General features: G+C 36.4%; 1 protein-coding gene across 1 annotated transcript in view; it reads right to left on the reverse strand.

Annotated features, from left to right (window-relative positions):
- LOC128642239 (cytochrome P450 2K1) overlaps positions 1 to 19,804 on the reverse strand; it is a 249,745-nt gene that overhangs the window by 100,245 nt on the left and 129,696 nt on the right. The window contains exon 5 of the mRNA XM_053694937.1: positions 16,293 to 16,466. Coding sequence (XP_053550912.1) covers positions 16,293 to 16,466 — 174 coding nt within the window. The remainder of the gene's footprint in view (positions 1 to 16,292; positions 16,467 to 19,804) is intronic.

The following is a 19,804-nucleotide window of genomic DNA, read 5'->3' on the forward strand; positions in this document are numbered from 1 at the left end:
CCTTACGGGACACAAAGCAAATACCCTCCCTAACAATATCTACCAAACTTTCATCAGTGGTCAATATGGGGAGAGCTTTCCTGATTATGTCACAAATCTTGCCATATTCCATACTGTAGGAAGTGATAAATTTTAATTTATTAAATTTGTCTGAAGCCTTAAATTTGCCTGACACAAATAAGTCTGTTCTGTCTAACTGATCAACATCACTTTTAGTTTGAAGTAAGGCTGTGCGTGAATAACCTCTCATGACTAATCTGTCGGTCAAATCACTAGAGTGTTTTTCATAACTTGTTGAGCTTGTACAGTTACGTTTAATTCTCATGTATTGACTTTTGGGAATGGATTTGATAGTATGATATGGATGACATGATTTGGCATTCAAAATTGTATTTCCAGCCATTGGTTTTCTGAACAACTCAATTTCTATGCAGGATTTTTGAACATTTGAATGTAATTCAATATCCAAAAAAGGAATTGAATGTGGACTAATTTCCATGGTGAACTGTAAATTAAGTGAGTTGTTCTGTAAGTATTTGAGAAACGGGTCAAGGAGGTCTCTAGGACCTTTCCAAATCAACAAAATATCGTCAATATAGCGACCAAAAAAATGTATATAATCCCTGAAGGGGTTCCCATCTCCATAGACGTGGGACAGCTCCCACCAACCCAAATATAGGTTGGCATAGGAGGGGACAAATTTGGCCCCCATCGCCGTCCCACGCCTCTGGAGATAGAAATCCCCCTCAAACAGAAAATAATTATGGGTCAGCAAATAGTCAACTGAGACCTCAATGAACCGCTTCAATGCAACATCATATGTAGAAAAATTGTCCAAAAAGAATTTGATAGCCAAAGCTCCCTTGTCGTGAGGAATACAAGTGTATAAAGAGACCACGTCAATAGTAATGAACATATAGTCCTCCTGCCAAACTAGGCTCTCAATTTGTCTGATAACATCAGACGTGTCTCTTATATAACTCATAAGGCTCAAGACAAAAGGTTTTAAATACCCATCTATCAATTCAGAAAGTGGCTCATTCAATGAGCCTATTCCTGCCACTATGGGTCTGCCAGGTGGACTGGTGGCGTGTTTGTGAACCTTCTGCAAATAATGAAATATAGCCGAAACAGGGTGCTCAGTATATAAGAAGTCAAAATTAGCCTGTTTAATAATGCCATCACTCATGGCTTGCTCCAAAATAATCTTCAATGCTGATTTAAAATAAAATACAGGATTACTTTTGAGTTTCTCATATACCGTGACATCCAAGAGTTGTCTGTAAGCTTCACTTAAATAATCTTGACGATTAAGAACCACCACCTTACCACCTTTATCAGAATTACGTATGACAAGTTCATGCTTATTTTTTAATTCTTGAATAGATTGAAATTGTGCTTTAGACAAATTAGCTCTATGGTGTTGTTTCTCACTTTCAGTTAAACTTAGTTTTTTCAATTCTTGTTCGACAGTTTTTTGAAAGACTTCTATGGAATTGGATCTAGATTTAACTGGATAAAACTTTGATTTACCCTTCATTTTTGTTATATCCTGGGTAACCCCAATAGGATAAGGGTTAAATTCCAAGTTTTCTCTATCCAATTCCATTAGGTCCAAAATAGAACATTCCTCAGAAAAATCTAGACCACATCTAATGGGAACTGGTCTCTCCTCTACCACCACACCTTGAGTATTTTCAGTGACTCCCAAAAAGTGTTTTTTGAGAACAAGCGATCTCACAAATCTATTGAGATCTACCACTGTATTAAAAAGATCAAAGTGTGTGGTAGGAGAGAAACCAAGACCCAGAGATAAAACCTCAATTTGTGTTTTAGTTAAAACACAAGAAGAAAGATTAATAACATTATTAAGATTCATGCATATTTCTGGAACTGCGTTGCTCTCCTCCTCTGTGGGTAACGCCTGGGCTTGGGTATCTGATCCTGACTTGAACTTCCCTGACCTTCCTCGTCCCCCTCTGCGTATTTTTTTCGGCGTGCAGTGGACTTCTGTTGGCCCTTCCCGTTTTTTGACTGTGATACATTGCTTGTATTTAATGCAAAAGATGATAGTCCTTCCGTAACAGTAGAGGCTTCAACAGATGTCTCAATGTCAGAGGAGTCATAGTCATATTCAGTGTCAGTATCTGCAAATCTCACTTTTTTGTTATCAGAACCTCTGCCCTTATAGGAACTTCTGTATCTCCTTCTTATGTTTGTCACTGTCCATTTATATACTTTATTTAACTCATAGTCCTGTTTATCTCTCATTATTTTCTGTTTTTTAAAATTCCAAAGGTTAATCTTAAAATCAGAAATGACCTGTTGCAATTTATTATCATATTTTGCAAAATCTGGATTGTCAGAAAGTGGACGCAAATAAGACTGTAATTTCTGTTTTTCATCACTCAATTCTTGACGCAGGACAAAAAATTTGTAGTTTAAAACACATACTTTGCTCATGCTCACCTGCCTTATAGTATTAAGTTCACTTTAATTAACTAATTGATTGCTGTGAGTTAACAGCTCACCTGTATTTAAGGCAGTGTATCATGGGTAGTAAGTATGGTCACTGAGGATGTAACACAAGGAAACGCGTCTGACCAGTCTTTATATTTTTCTACCTTGCTGCCTGTCTTTTGCTGTTTTTCAATCCTACCTGTGGGACAACATTATGCCTAACTGTATATGTGAAGGACTTTCCTAATAAACAGGTATAAATATTCATTTATTTCAACTTTGCTTGGTGTTTTTGTGATTAAGTCTCACTGCTGCCGGGTGCGCTGGAAGATTTTGCTTATTGTATTGTCCTTTGAGCGTTGATGGAGCGCTCAGCTTCCCTTGCACCGGAGCATTGTGAGTGAAACAGGATACGTCATCGGACGTCTAGTGTGTGTTTACTACGTGAAGAGCGTGAAGAGTGTCACGTGAGTGTGAACGGACACAGTTACAGTCTGAGCGCTTTCCCAAGTTGAACGGATTTGGATCTCCATCACTTTTGAGGGGTAAGCTGCACGGATTTTACTGTGCTATTTTCTAAATGTCTGGTAATATATAACCAATAGCGCTTTAAGTCGTAGTACACACTGAAGAGGTGTTTACCCAAGAAATAGCTGCAGTACATATAGCAGTTTACGAGTGCCTTTGTACACTAATACAGACATTACAGCTTATAATCTCATGTGAGCTCATGCTATAAGTAACAACACACCATAAGAAGCATTTAAGTATACAAATACTAAGCAAATATATTTAGATATAAGGATTTATACAGCTAGATATGGCAGCAGGGGGATTTGTCTTGCAGCAATTTGCTGAAGAAATAAGTGACACTGAAGACCTTTTTAATTCTGACACTATGGAAAAGGAGGCAAATTCTAATCTGGACAGTCTTTTTTTCAAAATGGATTCTCTATTGAAAAATGACACAAGAATTGAGATGGATATTAAAAGCTTCCAGATGTATAAAAAAGCAATGCGAATACCACGTGGGCTTAGAATCAGAAAATTCCCCTCTTTCCAAGTGTCAGATCAAGGTTTCATTGATAAATGGAATAATATTCTTACAGAGTGTTCTTTAGCACTCATTGATCTACTCATAGAATATAAAAAATCTTTGCGTCAAGAATTGAGTGATGAAAAACAGAAATTACAGTCTTATTTGCGTCCACTTTCTGACAATCCAGATTTTGCAAAATATGATAATAAATTGCAACAGGTCATTTCTGATTTTAAGATTAACCTTTGGAATTTTAAAAAACAGAAAATAATGAGAGATAAACAGGACTATGAGTTAAATAAAGTATATAAATGGACAGTGACAAACATAAGAAGGAGATACAGAAGTTCCTATAAGGGCAGAGGTTCTGATAACAAAAAAGTAAGATTTGCAGATACTGACACTGAATATGACTATGACTCCTCTGACATTGAGACATCTGTTGAAGCCTCTACTGTTACGGAAGGACTATCATCTTTTGCATTAAATACAAGCAATGTATCACAGTCAAAAAACGGGAAGGGCCAACAGAAGTCCACTGCACGCCGAAAAAAATACGCAGAGGGGGACGAGGAAGGTCAGGGAAGTTCAAGTCAGGATCAGATACCCAAGCCCAGGCGTTACCCACAGAGGAGGAGAGCAACGCAGTTCCAGAAATATGCATGAATCTTAATAATGTTATTAATCTTTCTTCTTGTGTTTTAACTAAAACACAAATTGAGGTTTTATCTCTGGGTCTTGGTTTCTCTCCTACCACACACTTTGATCTTTTTAATACAGTGGTAGATCTCAATAGATTTGTGAGATCGCTTGTTCTCAAAAAACACTTTTTGGGAGTCACTGAAAATACTCAAGGTGTGGTGGTAGAGGAGAGACCAGTTCCCATTAGATGTGGCCTAGATTTTTCTGAGGAATGTTCTATTTTGGACCTAATGGAATTGGATAGAGAAAACTTGGAATTTAACCCTTATCCTATTGGGGTTACCCAGGATATAACAAAAATGAAGGGTAAATCAAAGTTTTATCCAGTTAAATCTAGATCCAATTCCATAGAAGTCTTTCAAAAAACTGTCGAACAAGAATTGAAAAAACTAAGTTTAACTGAAAGTGAGAAACAACACCATAGAGCTAATTTGTCTAAAGCACAATTTCAATCTATTCAAGAATTAAAAAATAAGCATGAACTTGTCATACGTAATTCTGATAAAGGTGGTAAGGTGGTGGTTCTTAATCGTCAAGATTATTTAAGTGAAGCTTACAGACAACTCTTGGATGTCACGGTATATGAGAAACTCAAAAGTAATCCTGTATTTTATTTTAAATCAGCATTGAAGATTATTTTGGAGCAAGCCATGAGTGATGGCATTATTAAACAGGCTAATTTTGACTTCTTATATACTGAGCACCCTGTTTCGGCTATATTTCATTATTTGCCGAAGGTTCACAAACACGCCACCAGTCCACCTGGCAGACCCATAGTGGCAGGAATAGGCTCATTGAATGAGCCACTTTCTGAATTGATAGATGGGTATTTAAAACCTTTTGTCTTGAGCCTTATGAGTTATATAAGAGACACGTCTGATGTTATCAGACAAATTGAGAGCCTAGTTTGGCAGGAGGACTATATGTTCGTTACTATTGACGTGGTCTCTTTATACACTTGTATTCCTCACGACAAGGGAGCTTTGGCTATCAAATTCTTTTTGGACAATTTTTCTACATATGATGTTGCATTGAAGCGGTTCATTGAGGTCTCAGTTGACTATTTGCTGACCCATAATTATTTTCTGTTTGAGGGGGATTTCTATCTCCAGAGGCGTGGGACGGCGATGGGGGCCAAATTTGCCCCCTCCTATGCCAACCTATATTTGGGTTGGTGGGAGCTGTCCCACGTCTATGGAGATGGGAACCCCTTCAGGGATTATATACATTTTTTTGGTCGCTATATCGACGATATTTTGTTGATTTGGAAAGGTCCTAGAGACCTCCTTGACCCGTTTCTCAAATACTTACAGAACAACTCACTTAATTTACAGTTCACCATGGAAATTAGTCCACATTCAATTCCTTTTTTGGATATTGAATTACATTCAAATGTTCAAAAATCCTGCATAGAAATTGAGTTGTTCAGAAAACCAATGGCTGGAAATACAATTTTGAATGCCAAATCATGTCATCCATATCATACTATCAAATCCATTCCCAAAAGTCAATACATGAGAATTAAACGTAACTGTACAAGCTCAACAAGTTATGAAAAACACTCTAGTGATTTGACCGACAGATTAGTCATGAGAGGTTATTCACGCACAGCCTTACTTCAAACTAAAAGTGATGTTGATCAGTTAGACAGAACAGACTTATTTGTGTCAGGCAAATTTAAGGCTTCAGACAAATTTAATAAATTAAAATTTATCACTTCCTACAGTATGGAATATGGCAAGATTTGTGACATAATCAGGAAAGCTCTCCCCATATTGACCACTGATGAAAGTTTGGTAGATATTGTTAGGGAGGGTATTTGCTTTGTGTCCCGTAAGGCACAAACCTTGGGGAACATGCTGTCTCCCTCTATGTTACCACGTCAACAAACTCAAAAAAACTGGCTCTCTATTAAACCTGGTTTTTATAAATGTGGAAGTAAAAGGTGTAAGTCTTGTGCTTTTGCATCTTTTGGCACTACTTTTACATCTACGAATTATCAAAAGATATTTGAAATTCGTGAACATATGATGTGCAATTCCTGCTACGTTATATACCTTTTGACCTGTAGGGGGTGCTATAGGCAGTATGTAGGACAAACGACTCGTGCGTTAAAAGATCGCTTTTTAGAGCATTTACGCTCAATTGATGATCCAGAGTCCACTACGCCTATTTCCCTGCATTTCAAAAAACATCACCACTCTGACAGTTCACTGCTGACATTCCAGGCGATCCAACTGATTCCTAGGCACCCAAGAGGTGGCAATAGAGGTATTGCTCTCAGTAAAAGAGAAGTTTACTGGATTTTTCAGTTGGGCACTAGGGTGCCAGCAGGTTTAAACTTTGATTGGGATGTAAAACTTTTTGTAGATCAATAGTATAATTTAGTTTATTTTTACAGGGTTCACTTATTTCGACATAATTGTTGAAATACATTTTTAGTAATTTTTGATAATTTTTTCAGATTAAAAGACATTATTTAATAATTAATTTTATTTTTATTACTGTTATCACTCAGTTTAATACTTACATTTGTATTTAATTAATAATGTCATATCTTTACATTTAGGATGTTTATTATGTCTTTTATTTTATTTTTTGTGTGTTAATTTGAGTATTCATGACAGGACAAAAAATTTGTAGTTTAAAACACATACTTTGCTCATGCTCACCTGCCTTATAGTATTAAGTTCACTTTAATTAACTAATTGATTGCTGTGAGTTAACAGCTCACCTGTATTTAAGGCAGTGTATCATGGGTAGTAAGTATGGTCACTGAGGATGTAACACAAGGAAACGCGTCTGACCAGTCTTTATATTTTTCTACCTTGCTGCCTGTCTTTTGCTGTTTTTCAATCCTACCTGTGGGACAACATTATGCCTAACTGTATATGTGAAGGACTTTCCTAATAAACAGGTATAAATATTCATTTATTTCAACTTTGCTTGGTGTTTTTGTGATTAAGTCTCACTGCTGCCGGGTGCGCTGGAAGATTTTGCTTATTCAATAGTTCATGTGGTAGGGAATCTAGTAAATTGATACATAATAGATACAAATACATCAATTTGAATGTTTCTATTTCGATCAAATATTGCATAATTCGAATATTACATTTAAAGAAAGCATTAGAAATACTATTACAAATATATACATTTGAATTTTTCGAAATGATTATTTTCTAATGTAATCATAATGTAATGTAAAATTCGAAACCAACATTCGAAAATCGAATGTTAGAATGTTATGTAAACATTCTAAATTCGATTTGAATGAACGAATGTGTTAAAATACGTTTCATTTTTCGAATGTTGCGAAACATTCGCCCATCCCTACGACTAAGCAATAACGCTCATATTTTGCCTCCACTACAATTAAGTTGTTTGTAATACTGGAACACAAATGAAGCTCCTACCAAAAGTGAAGCTCGCTTAAAATGCATGGAGAGTGGAAAGAATACAAAAAGAACTAAGTAAAATTGATAACATAGAAACCTAGAATTTGACAGTATATAAGAACCAAAAAGCCTATTAAGTCTACCCATATTACATTACATTACTTATTTCTTAGGATAGCCTTATGCATGTCCTAGACATTTTTTTTAATTATTTAGCAGTCCTTGTGTTTACCACCTCTTAGAAGTTTATCACCACCCTTTCTGAAAAACTGCTTCCTCACATTCCCCTTAACCTGCTACCCTTGAACTTAAGATTGTGACCCCTTGATTTGGTATTTCTTTTATTTTTTTAAATGCTTTTAGCTTCCCCTTCATACAAAGGTTTCTATTATGTCACCTCTTTCCCTACTCTTCTCTTAACTATACATTTTTAGATCATAGAGTCTTTCTTTGTATTTTTGTACTTTAGTCTATGTACCATTTTAGTAGCCGTCCTTTGGACTCCAGAACTGTACACAGTGTTCAAGATGAGGCCTCACTAATGATCTGTAAAGTGGCATAAGAACCTTGCTATTTCCGCTGCAAATACTTCTCCCAATGCAACCAACTATTCTAATGGCCTTACTGGGTGCACTGCTGCATTGTTTACCAAGTTTTAAATGATCTTGTCAAGGTATAAGTAAAGATATATATATATATATATATATATATATATATATATATATATATATATTAATCATATATTTGGCTAGTCAGTAGCAAATGATTCATTCATTCAGAAAAATTGACTTCACTCATGTTCAGTTCTCCCCCCCCCACTTAGTATACAAAGTTATTTTAAACACACAAGTGAGGACAATAAAACATTTGATTTATTTAACTTTAACAGCCTTTCCAAGAAACACATATAAGCTTAAGGCAAGATAGGAGAAAGAGAGATTCTGCTGAGCTGACTTGTAACTGGTTTGTTGGGCGTGAAGTACCATTACTCTAGCAAAGCTGGTCTACCTTTTCTCATTGATTGCAAAAATATACTTATTGGTCTTCTGAGGTGAGATTAAACCTGCTGAGTGATATTGGATATCGATTGGTGTTCATCTTGGTAAAGTATTAAAAAATTGTTGGTAGATTAAAGAGAGCAGTTTGTATTTCAAGCTAGTATTTCATAGCCTGTGTATTGTTAAACATATATCCTTGATGCTAAATAATTCATCTGTGCAAAATATAGAATATATATATATATATATTGATTTTAATTATAAGTAACTAAAAATCTGTTCCAGTTTAAACAAATAGACATTTTAAAGTAACGGTTTACAGTAAGAATACATGTATTTTTAGTATCCTAATTAGAATTGTATTAGGATCAATTGCAACTAAATGGCTGAGTATATATATTGTCCTATTGTTTATTAGCACTGTTAATTGTATTGCTGAATATAAGTAGCTGTTATTTTAAGTCTCACTGTGATATTTTAAATGCAACGCTGAATGAAAGGTTATTGTGAATAAGGCCAGCTCTAAAGGTAAACATGTATGAACTGTGCATAGCATATTTTAATAGTTTTTAAACATGTATAGTATTGACTCACATTCTGATCCATACAAATATATTCCAATGTGTTCATAGATATTAACTAATAAAAAGAATTCAGGTATTTATATTAATTTTGTGGATTCTAGTAGATACATATTGATTGAGGGTTTATTTTTAAAGGATAATTATTTTATATATATTGTATTATAACCCTGCCATAGACTGACATATTATTTGGAGAGCACTACTGAGATTCTTATAAATATACTGACAATCTGAAATAATAAATTCCATGGCTTTTCCATCGCTTTTTGATAATAAGAAGGCTGTCAATTTCAGCTGCACACCACACTTCCATTCCTGGTAGTGAAGGGGTTAATTAGTTAGAAGGCAAGGGTAATAGATTACCCTCCCACCTGATACCTCCCAGTTCCCTGATTTCTCCCAAATAGTTTCCCCTACCTACACTTCTCACCACCATCTTAGGTACTGGCAGACAGTCTGCCAGTATTAATTTGCTTTCTGACAAATATAAACATTTACATTTTTACTGAATTATATGATATTCATTATCAAATAACATAGTTCTATATGCACATACTTTGAACTCTTGCATATGCCCAGTATGGAGCCTTAAAAAGTGTACTAAATGTGCTAAAGGGACAGTCTAGTCAAAATTAAACTTTCATGATTCAGATAGGGTATGCAATTTTAAACAATTTTCCAATTTACTTTTATCATCAAATGTGCTTTGTTCTCTTTGTATTCTTTGTGGAAAGCTAAACCTAGGTAGGCTCATATGCTATTTTTTAAGCCCTTGAAGGCTGCCACCCTGTCTCAGCAGATTGTGGCAGTTTTTACAGCTTGACAGCACTAGTTCATGTGTGCCATATCGATAATATTGTGCTCACTCCCGTGGAGTTACTTATGAGATGGCACTGATTGGCTAAAATGCAAGTCTGTCAAAAGATCTGAAATAAGGGACAGTCTGCAGAGGCTTAGATACAAGGTAATCAAAGAGGTAAAGTATATTAATATAGTATATCAAGTATATTAATATAACCGTGTTGGTTATACAAAAATGGGGAATCAGTAATCAAGGGATTATCTATCTTTTTAAACAATAAAAATTCTGAAGTAGAATGTCCCTTTAAGTTACGTTCTGTCCTCTTATGAGCATGGACAAGCTGACTTCCTGTTTCTTTAGCATTAACTGATGAGTAAGCCTGCTCAAATTGCTCTAGACTATTTATGACATCAGACTATATATGCCTTGCACAAATAAAGTTAAAAATAAATAAATTAAAGTTAAAATCCTAAAATTATAAATAATACATAGTCCGATGATTTATATTAAGTGTAACCCATTGCTTAGTGCTTTTATTTATTGCAACAATGAAACACGAGGCTGTTTTATATCCATTTAAAACCCTTGGATTTGGATGAATATTATCTGGAGCCACAGACTCACAGACTTATTAATTTTTATTTTTGATAACGCCATTAAAGCCTCTTCCTCTGTAAAAAGAGAATTACTACCCACATTGGGCTAGATTACGAGTGGAACCCTATTAAACTGCGCTAGAAGTGAGCTTTTTGTGCACGTCGGGTTGCACTTGTATTACAAGTTGAAAGTAAACAGTTTTTCCTCGCACACTTACCCGATGCGGGCAATAATCCGAACTTCCAGTATTGTGCGCACAATAACGTATTCCCCCATAGAAGTCAATGGAACAAAAAAAGTGGAAAAAAACGAACACCTCCGTTGCATGCTAACTCGATCGCATATTCTCAAGTGCGCTTACTCGACATCAAAATATGAATATTTCACATTCTAATGTTCTTTACATAGAAGAATATGTTCTATATATTCATATGATGGTTTTTGGTACAATATATATCTATACCCAAATATATATACATGATTATATATAGGTGTATATATATATATAGAAATAACTATTTATAAATATTCTACTATGTGCAGAACATTGGAATTTTAAATATTTACAGTAAATCTATAGTTAAAACTTTAGTTAATTATGAATATTGCACACACACACACATATATATATATATATATATATATATACAGTATATACACACACACACATATTTAGAGACATCTAAGACATCATATCTTTGAGCCTTTATAACTTTTTTGTGCAATATGTTTGTAATAACTTTTATTAGATAGTGTTGTTATTCATTATGTGGTTTGTGCAACTTTTTAATTGAGTGTAACAGTTAACCAGAGCTTTGGAGACGCGCTAATTCGATGCCCATTAACTTCAATTGCGCTCAAGTGATCACATTTACTTTCATCTTGTAATATACGCGCTACTCCCCGATAAACCCGATATCGCTCACGCAAAACCATTAGCTCGTCAGTCTTAATCTGGTTCATTATCATTTGAATAACATCCCTTAATAAAATGCCATTACTTTTACAATCTGTTGTGAATACTGAACAAAAAGTAATCCTTTAGACAGTATGCTATGTATCTCCTTTCCCCAGTCATCATCAGACTTGAGTGTTACTATCCCTTCCTTCGTTTTTTTTTCTTCACTGATATAGATGAAAAAGGTTTTGTCACTATTTTTTTACTGACTGTGCTGTTTTTTTCTTGTGCATCAGGTGTAGCCTTTCTGATTAAAGGGGCAGTAAACCTAAAAAATAATGTTATATAATTCTGCACATAGTGCAGAATTATATAACATTATCTTAGCGCAAACTTTATTCATCAAAGTATTGCTGCAATATTTTATTTTATTTTACCATTTTACAGACTGCCGCACCATGCTCTACTGAGCGGGTCTGTTTTTTTTCTAAGCGTATCTGGGCACGCTAGTGGAAGCGAGCTACATTTAGTTTAATGGCACGATCGGGCCGGCTGTGAGAAGACAGCGTGCCCAGATGCGCTTAGAAAAAAACAGACCCGCTCGGTAGAGCAAGGAGCGGCGGTCTGTAAAATGGTAAATGATAATAAAATATTGCAGCAATACTTTGATGGATAAAGTTTGCGCTATGTGCAGAATTATATATCATTATTTTTTAGGTTTACTGCCCCTTTAACTGCTTTGTCATTGTTTGTTGGGATCTCATGTTTCCTTATCCTCTTCTAAACCAATGTGTAAATTGGAAAGTTGTTTTAAAATTTATGATCTGCCCAATCCATTAAAGGGACATGAAACCCCATAATTTTTCTTTCATGATTCAGATAGAGCATATGATTTTAAACAACTTTCCAGATGATTTATATGATCAATTTTGCTTCATCCTCTTGTTATACTTTATTAAAGGAGCAGCAATGCACTGCTGGGAACTAGCTGAACACATTGGTAAGCCAATGACAAGAGGCAGCCAATCAGCAGCTAGGTCCCAGCTCATTAGCCTACCTAGGTATGCTTCTCAACAAAGGATACCAAGAGAACAAAGCAAATTAAATAATAGAGGTACATTTTTGGGTTACATGTCTCTTTAAGTCTAATTTTGACTTTACTTTCCCTTTAAGGGAGAAGCAAGTGTGCATGTAGAAATGCTTTCAGGGAAAGTAAAACTGTAAAAGGGGACAGAGGAAAGTGAAATATATTAAACGAATAGTATACTGTAGCCGTATGGGGAAGGTGGATTACAAAAGTAGAGCAGGATTTGGAGGACAGCAAAGCAGGAGCTGGAGAGTCAAAAGTATAAAAATATAAGTTTGTAGATGGGAAGTAAAATGTGATGAGGATATAAAAAAAGTGAGATAAAAGTAAGATGGAAAGGTAGACATTATATTTTAAAGGTGCATTTTGCTTATGTACATTACTGCCCAGCAAAAATATGCATAGTATGTTTTTGGATATTTCTAATGACATCATATCTATTTCTTGCAGAAAGAAGTAGCTACCCAATTTCTTGCCTTCTCCTTCACTCTAGTTGGCTTGAATGATACGGCTTTTGATTGGCTAGATCTTCAATAACCTTCTACTGGAAACATGTTCAAGAATAGGGGATAAGTATCATTTTACTAACTTTCTATGCTACGGCTCTCTACTTGACACACTACAAACTGGAATTTGACAACATCGCCCACCTGACATTGCCTTTACTAAAGTAGTAAAAAACCTACTTGCTTCTAAAATAAAATAACAATTCTTACTACGTGCCCTAGATCTCTAGTTAAGTAAAGTCTCAGTCCTGGGCCCTCTGCTCTTCTTATTCTATATATCTTCATTGGAGAACTCATATCTTTTTTGGGATCCAGTGACTCATCTACACTGACAGTATCTAGATGCAGTGGCGTCACTAGGGTTGGTGTCACCCGGTGCGGTAAGTTATGGTGTCACCCCCCCCCCATAAGAAAGCAGACACACACAAACACAAAAACATAGGCACACACACATACAAGCACTCAGACACACACACACTTAAAAACACACTCAGATGCACACACAAACACTTGGAAATACAGACACACACACAAAAACACTCAGACACACACACAGAAAAACACACACACACAAAAACACTCAGACACACACACATTTAGACATACACAAAAAAACACTCAGACACACAAAAACACTCAGGCACACACACAGAAACACTCAGGCACACACATACAAAAAACACTCAGACACACATATTAAAACTCAGACACACACACACACACATACAAAATATGTAAACTGCACTGCATTAATTATAAAGCTCATGCCTAGAGCTGCTTCCTGGCTCAGCAGAGCATCAAATGAAAGATAAACAGTGCACTCTAAAAATAAATCACTAAATAAAAGGTTTAGGTGTGCAAACTATGAAAATTCTGCTCCCTGACTCCAAGTCTGTCAGTGCACAGCCCCGGGCCACGTGCCTACCGCTTCTTATGGCCAATCACCTCTGCTCTCTGCCCACCCCCAGACCCCCGCCCATCCTCCCCTCCTACCTCTTCAGCGTGCACTTAGTGTACCGTAACCGTACCGGTGTGGTAGGCATCATACGTGGCTCCTTCACTTTAGAGACAGTGTAAGACAGTTATGCGGTCAGGTGCCAGGCATCCCCCTCATGATTTCCCGGTTCCCGTTTAGAGAAACAGCACAGCAGTGAGTGACTCCACTGCTCCACACGTCACTTAGCAGTAAGCACAGATAGGCAGGAAGGTTTAGACTAGCAGCGCAACTTCGCAAGCCCCACGGCACGCCCACAACATTCATAGTGAAATTGGGCAGGGGAGGAGCAAAGTACAAACAAGCAAAAGTAGCTGGGAAAACTATTTGGGGAAATTGCAGCGCTGGCTCAAGGGGCAAAAAAATGTGTCTACAACTTCCCCAGTCCCACTAATGTTCACAAATGTTGGCCCCTGTAATAAAAAAATCTATGCATTTCTACATTGTATTTCTTTGAATTTCAATAAAAAAAAAAAATTTTTGGTGGTGTCACCCCCTGGAGGTTGTCACCCGGGTGCGGCCCGCACCTCCTAGTGACGCCACTGTCTAGATGTTTATACTCTCAATCTACTCCTCTCAAACATATGTCTTTGGAGAACCTGCCACCAAATCAAAATGAATATGTCAATGACTTCTTCCTTTGAGTACTACTCGCTGACCCTGCACTTCTCGTCAGACTTTAGCATCTTCACACACTTTCTTCTGCCAATCTACTTGCAACCCCTTTTTTTATTAAATACATAGACATCAATTATAATGTCATGACTTGACTGAAACAACTTTCCTCTCAGTAGGTTATTCTCACATCAATCTATTTTAAATGTCTTCACCACAGTCACAACTGTGCCACTTCTATCTTCTAGTCTTTACGATGGATCTCATTAGCACCAAGGGTCAAAGTAAAAATTCTACCCAATATATCTTACCTTATCTGCTCTGCTTCTGGTCTACATCTCTCAGTCCTTGACATTACCACCTCCCAATCTCCCTTTCCGCAATTGAGCCTTTCGATACTTATTCTTTTAAACTATCTTCTTCAACCTTTCACACGGCATTTAGTTGTCGAACTTTAAAAATTATTTTTCAAAGCCTTCCCATAAGAGTCTTACCACCTAAATTCCTAAACTCCCAAAATTACAGAAAAAATCCAAGAGGTGGATACCTATTGTGAGTCAGCATGAAAGTATGCTTGTATCTAATAACTGTTTTATCAATGTGCATCTTGTGTGCTCTGTTTTTAATTAAAGGAATTTGTAATATTTTTTTTTTTCATTTTTGCCAAATAATAAAGCAGTAATTAGGGGCACCATACGTTTATGCTGAGTTACAATAGTCAACATCTTTGGAGTTTATATTTGTGTTGCTAGATGGCAAACTATTATTGTAAGCATATTATGGAGAGTAGGGTTCACCTTAATATTAGGTAAGTGAAATCGTGTCCATAAACTTAAATGTGTCCCTAAATAACAGGCAAGATTAATTTCCCAAACCAGAGCACCCTCTATCCTTGACAGACTTAGCCCTACAATCAGCTCATCCTTTTATCAAGGATCTCACCACTTGTCTCATATATACTGTATATAAAGGAAGCTGTTTAGTGAGCATGGTTCAAAATCCATGTGTATGTTTATCCATATCTTATAGGTTTTTATTTTATATGATGGCTCTTTCGAAACAGAACATGCAAATAATTATTAAAAAAAAAGTGGAGTTGAAACAGATATTAACAAAATTGTTGGAGAGAGAAGATGGTTAAAAAAAGAACACAGTGGAATGTAAAGGAGGAGGGTGAATTAAACTGTGGAGAAGGGAGGGTGAATTAAACTGTAGAGAAGGAGGTAAGTGATATGGAAGGGGAAAGGCAAACATTTCAAGATAGAAGGAAGGTGACGTGTGATAGAGTTAACCACTTGACACCATTAGGACGTTCCACACTGTCCTAAAATTGCTGGGCTTAAACGCCTTTAGGACAGCATGGAACATCTTAATTGTTACGGCATCCTGATCCATTCTAAAACCAAACGGCGGTTTATCCATCTGGGGGACGTGCCTAGCAATACAGGCAGTTCCCCAGGATCCAATCAGCATAGTTTTTTAAGCACATGATCGCAGTGACAATCATGTGCTTAATTTTTCTTTTTTTGATTTCAGTTGGAACTTGGATGGATCGGTCTGTCCTGAATGGGTTAACTACACTGGAAAGACAGAATAAAAAATACAAAACACCGACCTGCTCTTGCTTCATAAGGAATGCATCAATAAACCCAGTGATGTGATTTGCATTATATTCTTCTTTGTGTTCTTGGATAAATTTGTGCATAAAACTCTCCAGAATATTTACGTTCTCAACCATTTCTTTATCTGCTCCAAGCAATGATCCAAGACGCGGGTAGAAATTATACAGCTGGTGGAGAAATAATTGTTTGTTTTAATAGGGATATAGATGGATTTTAAGGTACTTAAAGGGATACTAAACCCAACGTTTTTATTTCATGATTCAGATAGAGCAGCAATTTTCAGCAACTTTTTAATTTACTTCTATTATCAATTGTCTTTGTTCTCTTGCTATCTTTATTTAAAAAGCAGGAATGTAGCTTAAGAGCCTATTTTTGGTTCAGAACCTGGGTTATCCTTGCTTATTGGTATGCTAAATGTAGCCACCAATAAACAAGAGCTATCCAGGGTGCTGAACCTAAAATGGGCTGAGTCCTTAGCTTTAAAACCTTGCCTTTGAAATAAAGATAGCAAGAGAACAAAGAAGAATTGATAGGAGTAAATTAGAAAGTTGCCAGACCGTGCACAAGCAAAATTAAAAACACATCATTAAGAATCCATTATATACACCAAGGGACTTCAATTATTGCTAGAGAATTTCTATTGAATATACAAATATTTGTTATAACGTATCTATTGAATAATATATGTGTGTACAGTATGTCTGTATGTGAGCAGTATTTTAAATATCAATATAACACCATACAACTCCATAGTTTATATTTAATTGAAGAACTACTTGAGCGGAGGTTTTGGTGCCCCATTCACTTAATGTTTGAGTTATAGCCAACATCAATTTTACTGCACGTCCCATCGAAGTCTATTACGTACGGGGTTTACCTTGCCTACATTATCCAATATCCAGATGTTAGCACTCTTTAGACCAGACATCCTGAAACTTGGCCATCCAGAGGTTTTGGAACTATCACACACTGAGCATCATGGGAAATGTAGTTCCAAAATCTCTGAAATGGCCAAGTTTTAAGATGTCTGCCTTAGACTATCATCTGAGTGATAACTATTAAGATGCAATGTGAGCACAAAAGTAAAAGTGCTATTGATTTAAAGTGACATGAAACACAACATTTTTCTTTCATGATTTGGATAGAGAATACTATTTAACAAAAAGTTTCCAATTTACTTCTATTATCAAATTTGTTTCATTTTCTTTTTTTTCTTTGTTGAAGAGATATCTAGATAGGTAGCGTGCACATGTCTGGAGAACTACATGTCAGGAAATAGTGCTGCCATCTAGTGCTCTTCCTAATGTATAACATTGTTGCAAAAATGCTGCCATATAGAGCTTACCTTCCTGCTTTTCAACAAAGGATAACAAGAAAACAAAGAAAATTTGATAATAGAAGTAAATTGGAAAGTTTATGTCCCTTAAACTCAAGTGATGTTAGCGAACAGTAAAATTTATAGTTCAACATGTAATCTAGCCCAAAAGGTTTCATTAAAGAAAATAACACAACATTACATCATACGTTCATTATTTATTTTGCCTCTTTTTGTTGTAAAATACCTCTTTTTCCACTCCCTCCAGTGAGGCTGGAGTGATGCCATCATAATTAAAGGAACAGTGTACTAAAGCATTTGTTTCTGCTTAATGTGTTTCCTATGATTTGAACACCAGCTGCAGAGTATACATTATTTGAGAACTTTCTCCTTTAGTTTTTTTTTCTGTATAAGAAATACCTATTAATTAAAACCATATGCCATTCAAATGATCTGAGCTTGCAGGGAAAGCAGATAGTCTTATTGTATCACTCTCTATACACAAAGACACCCTTATCTCTGTATGTAATACATAAAGTCCAATATGTAGAGAGAGCAATTGAAAGTATACATTTCAGTACCTATCCCTCCTTTAAAGGGATGCTAAACCCAAATCCTTTCTTTCATGATTCAGAAAGAGCATGCAATTATAAGCAACTTTCTAAATTGCTACTATTATCAATTTTTCTTTGTTCTCTTGCTATCTTTATTTGAAAAAACAAATGTACGGTTAGGAGCCAGCCCACTTTTGGTTCAGCACCTGAGTAGTGCTTGCTGATTGGTGGCTACATTTAGCCACCAATCAGCAAATGCTACCCAGGTGCTTAGTCAAAAATGGTCCGGCTCTTAAAGGTACATGAAACCCAAATTTTTTCTTTCATGAGTCAGACAGAGAATAAAATTTTAAACAACTTTCCAATGTACTTCTATTATCTAATCTGTTTCATTCTCTTGGTATCATTTGTTGAAGGAGCAGCAATGCAGTACTAGTTTCTAACTAAACACATGGGTGAGCCAATCACATTCAATATATATGTGCAGCCACCAATCAACAACTAGAACCTAGGTTCTCTGCTGCTCATGAGCTTGCCTAGATAAACCTTTCAGCAAAGGATAACAAGAGAAGGAAGCAAATTAAATAATAGAAGTAAATTGGAAAGTTGTTTAAAATTGTATTCTCTTTCTGAATCATGAAAGAAAAAATGTGGGTTTAGTATCCCTTTAATATCCCTATTCAATATTTGCAGGTATTAGCCGGCAGGACACAGTAAGAAATGGCCAGAAGCACACAGTAAGTAGGTAATGCACAACAGCATATTGTATACTTGGAATAGCCAGCAGGTCATAGACAGAAGAATGTAGTACACAAGAAATAGCTAGCAGGATACAGCATGCAGGTATTAATCAGTAGGATGTGATATTCATGTAATAGCCACAAGACTTAGGGGTAGCTTTATTGCTGGCGAACATGATTCGCTGTACCTAATCATATCCGCCCGACATCGATAAATGCCGACAGAATACGCTGTCGACATTTATCATTGCACAAGCATTTCTAGTGAAATGATTGTGCAATGCCGCCCCATGCACATTCGCGGCCAATCGGCCGCTAGCAGAGGGTGTCAATCATCCCGATCATATCTGATCCAGATGATTGCAGGTGTAGGATGAGTTGAGGAGCAGCCGCTGCTTCTTAAATTCTGTTTCTGGCGAGCTGCTTAGTAAATCTACCCCTTAGTGTTCAGTTAATGGCCATCAGGACACAACAAAAGGCAATTGCTAGCAGTATGCAAGAAATAGTCATTAGGGCCCAGTATGCAGGTAATGGTCAATAGGATGTAGTATTTAGGTAATCGCCAGCAACATAAAGAATACAGATTATAGCTAGCGGTATGCAAGGTATAGCCAGCAGGACACAGCATGCAGGTAACAGTCAGCAGGACACAGCATGCAGGTAACAGTCAGCAGGACACAGCATGCAGGTAACAGTAAGTAGGACACAGCATGCAGGTAACAGTAAGCAGGACACAGCATGCAGGTAATAGCCGGCAGGACACAGCATGCAGGTAACAGTCAGCAGGACACAGCATGCAGGTAACAGTAAGCAGGACACAGCATGCAGGTAATAGCCGGCAGGACACAGCATGCAGGTAATAGCCGGCAGGACACAGCATGCAGGTAACAGTAAGC

The sequence above is a fragment of the Bombina bombina genome, chromosome 11, assembly GCF_027579735.1.
Source record: "Bombina bombina isolate aBomBom1 chromosome 11, aBomBom1.pri, whole genome shotgun sequence".
Taxonomy (NCBI): domain Eukaryota; kingdom Metazoa; phylum Chordata; class Amphibia; order Anura; family Bombinatoridae; genus Bombina; species Bombina bombina.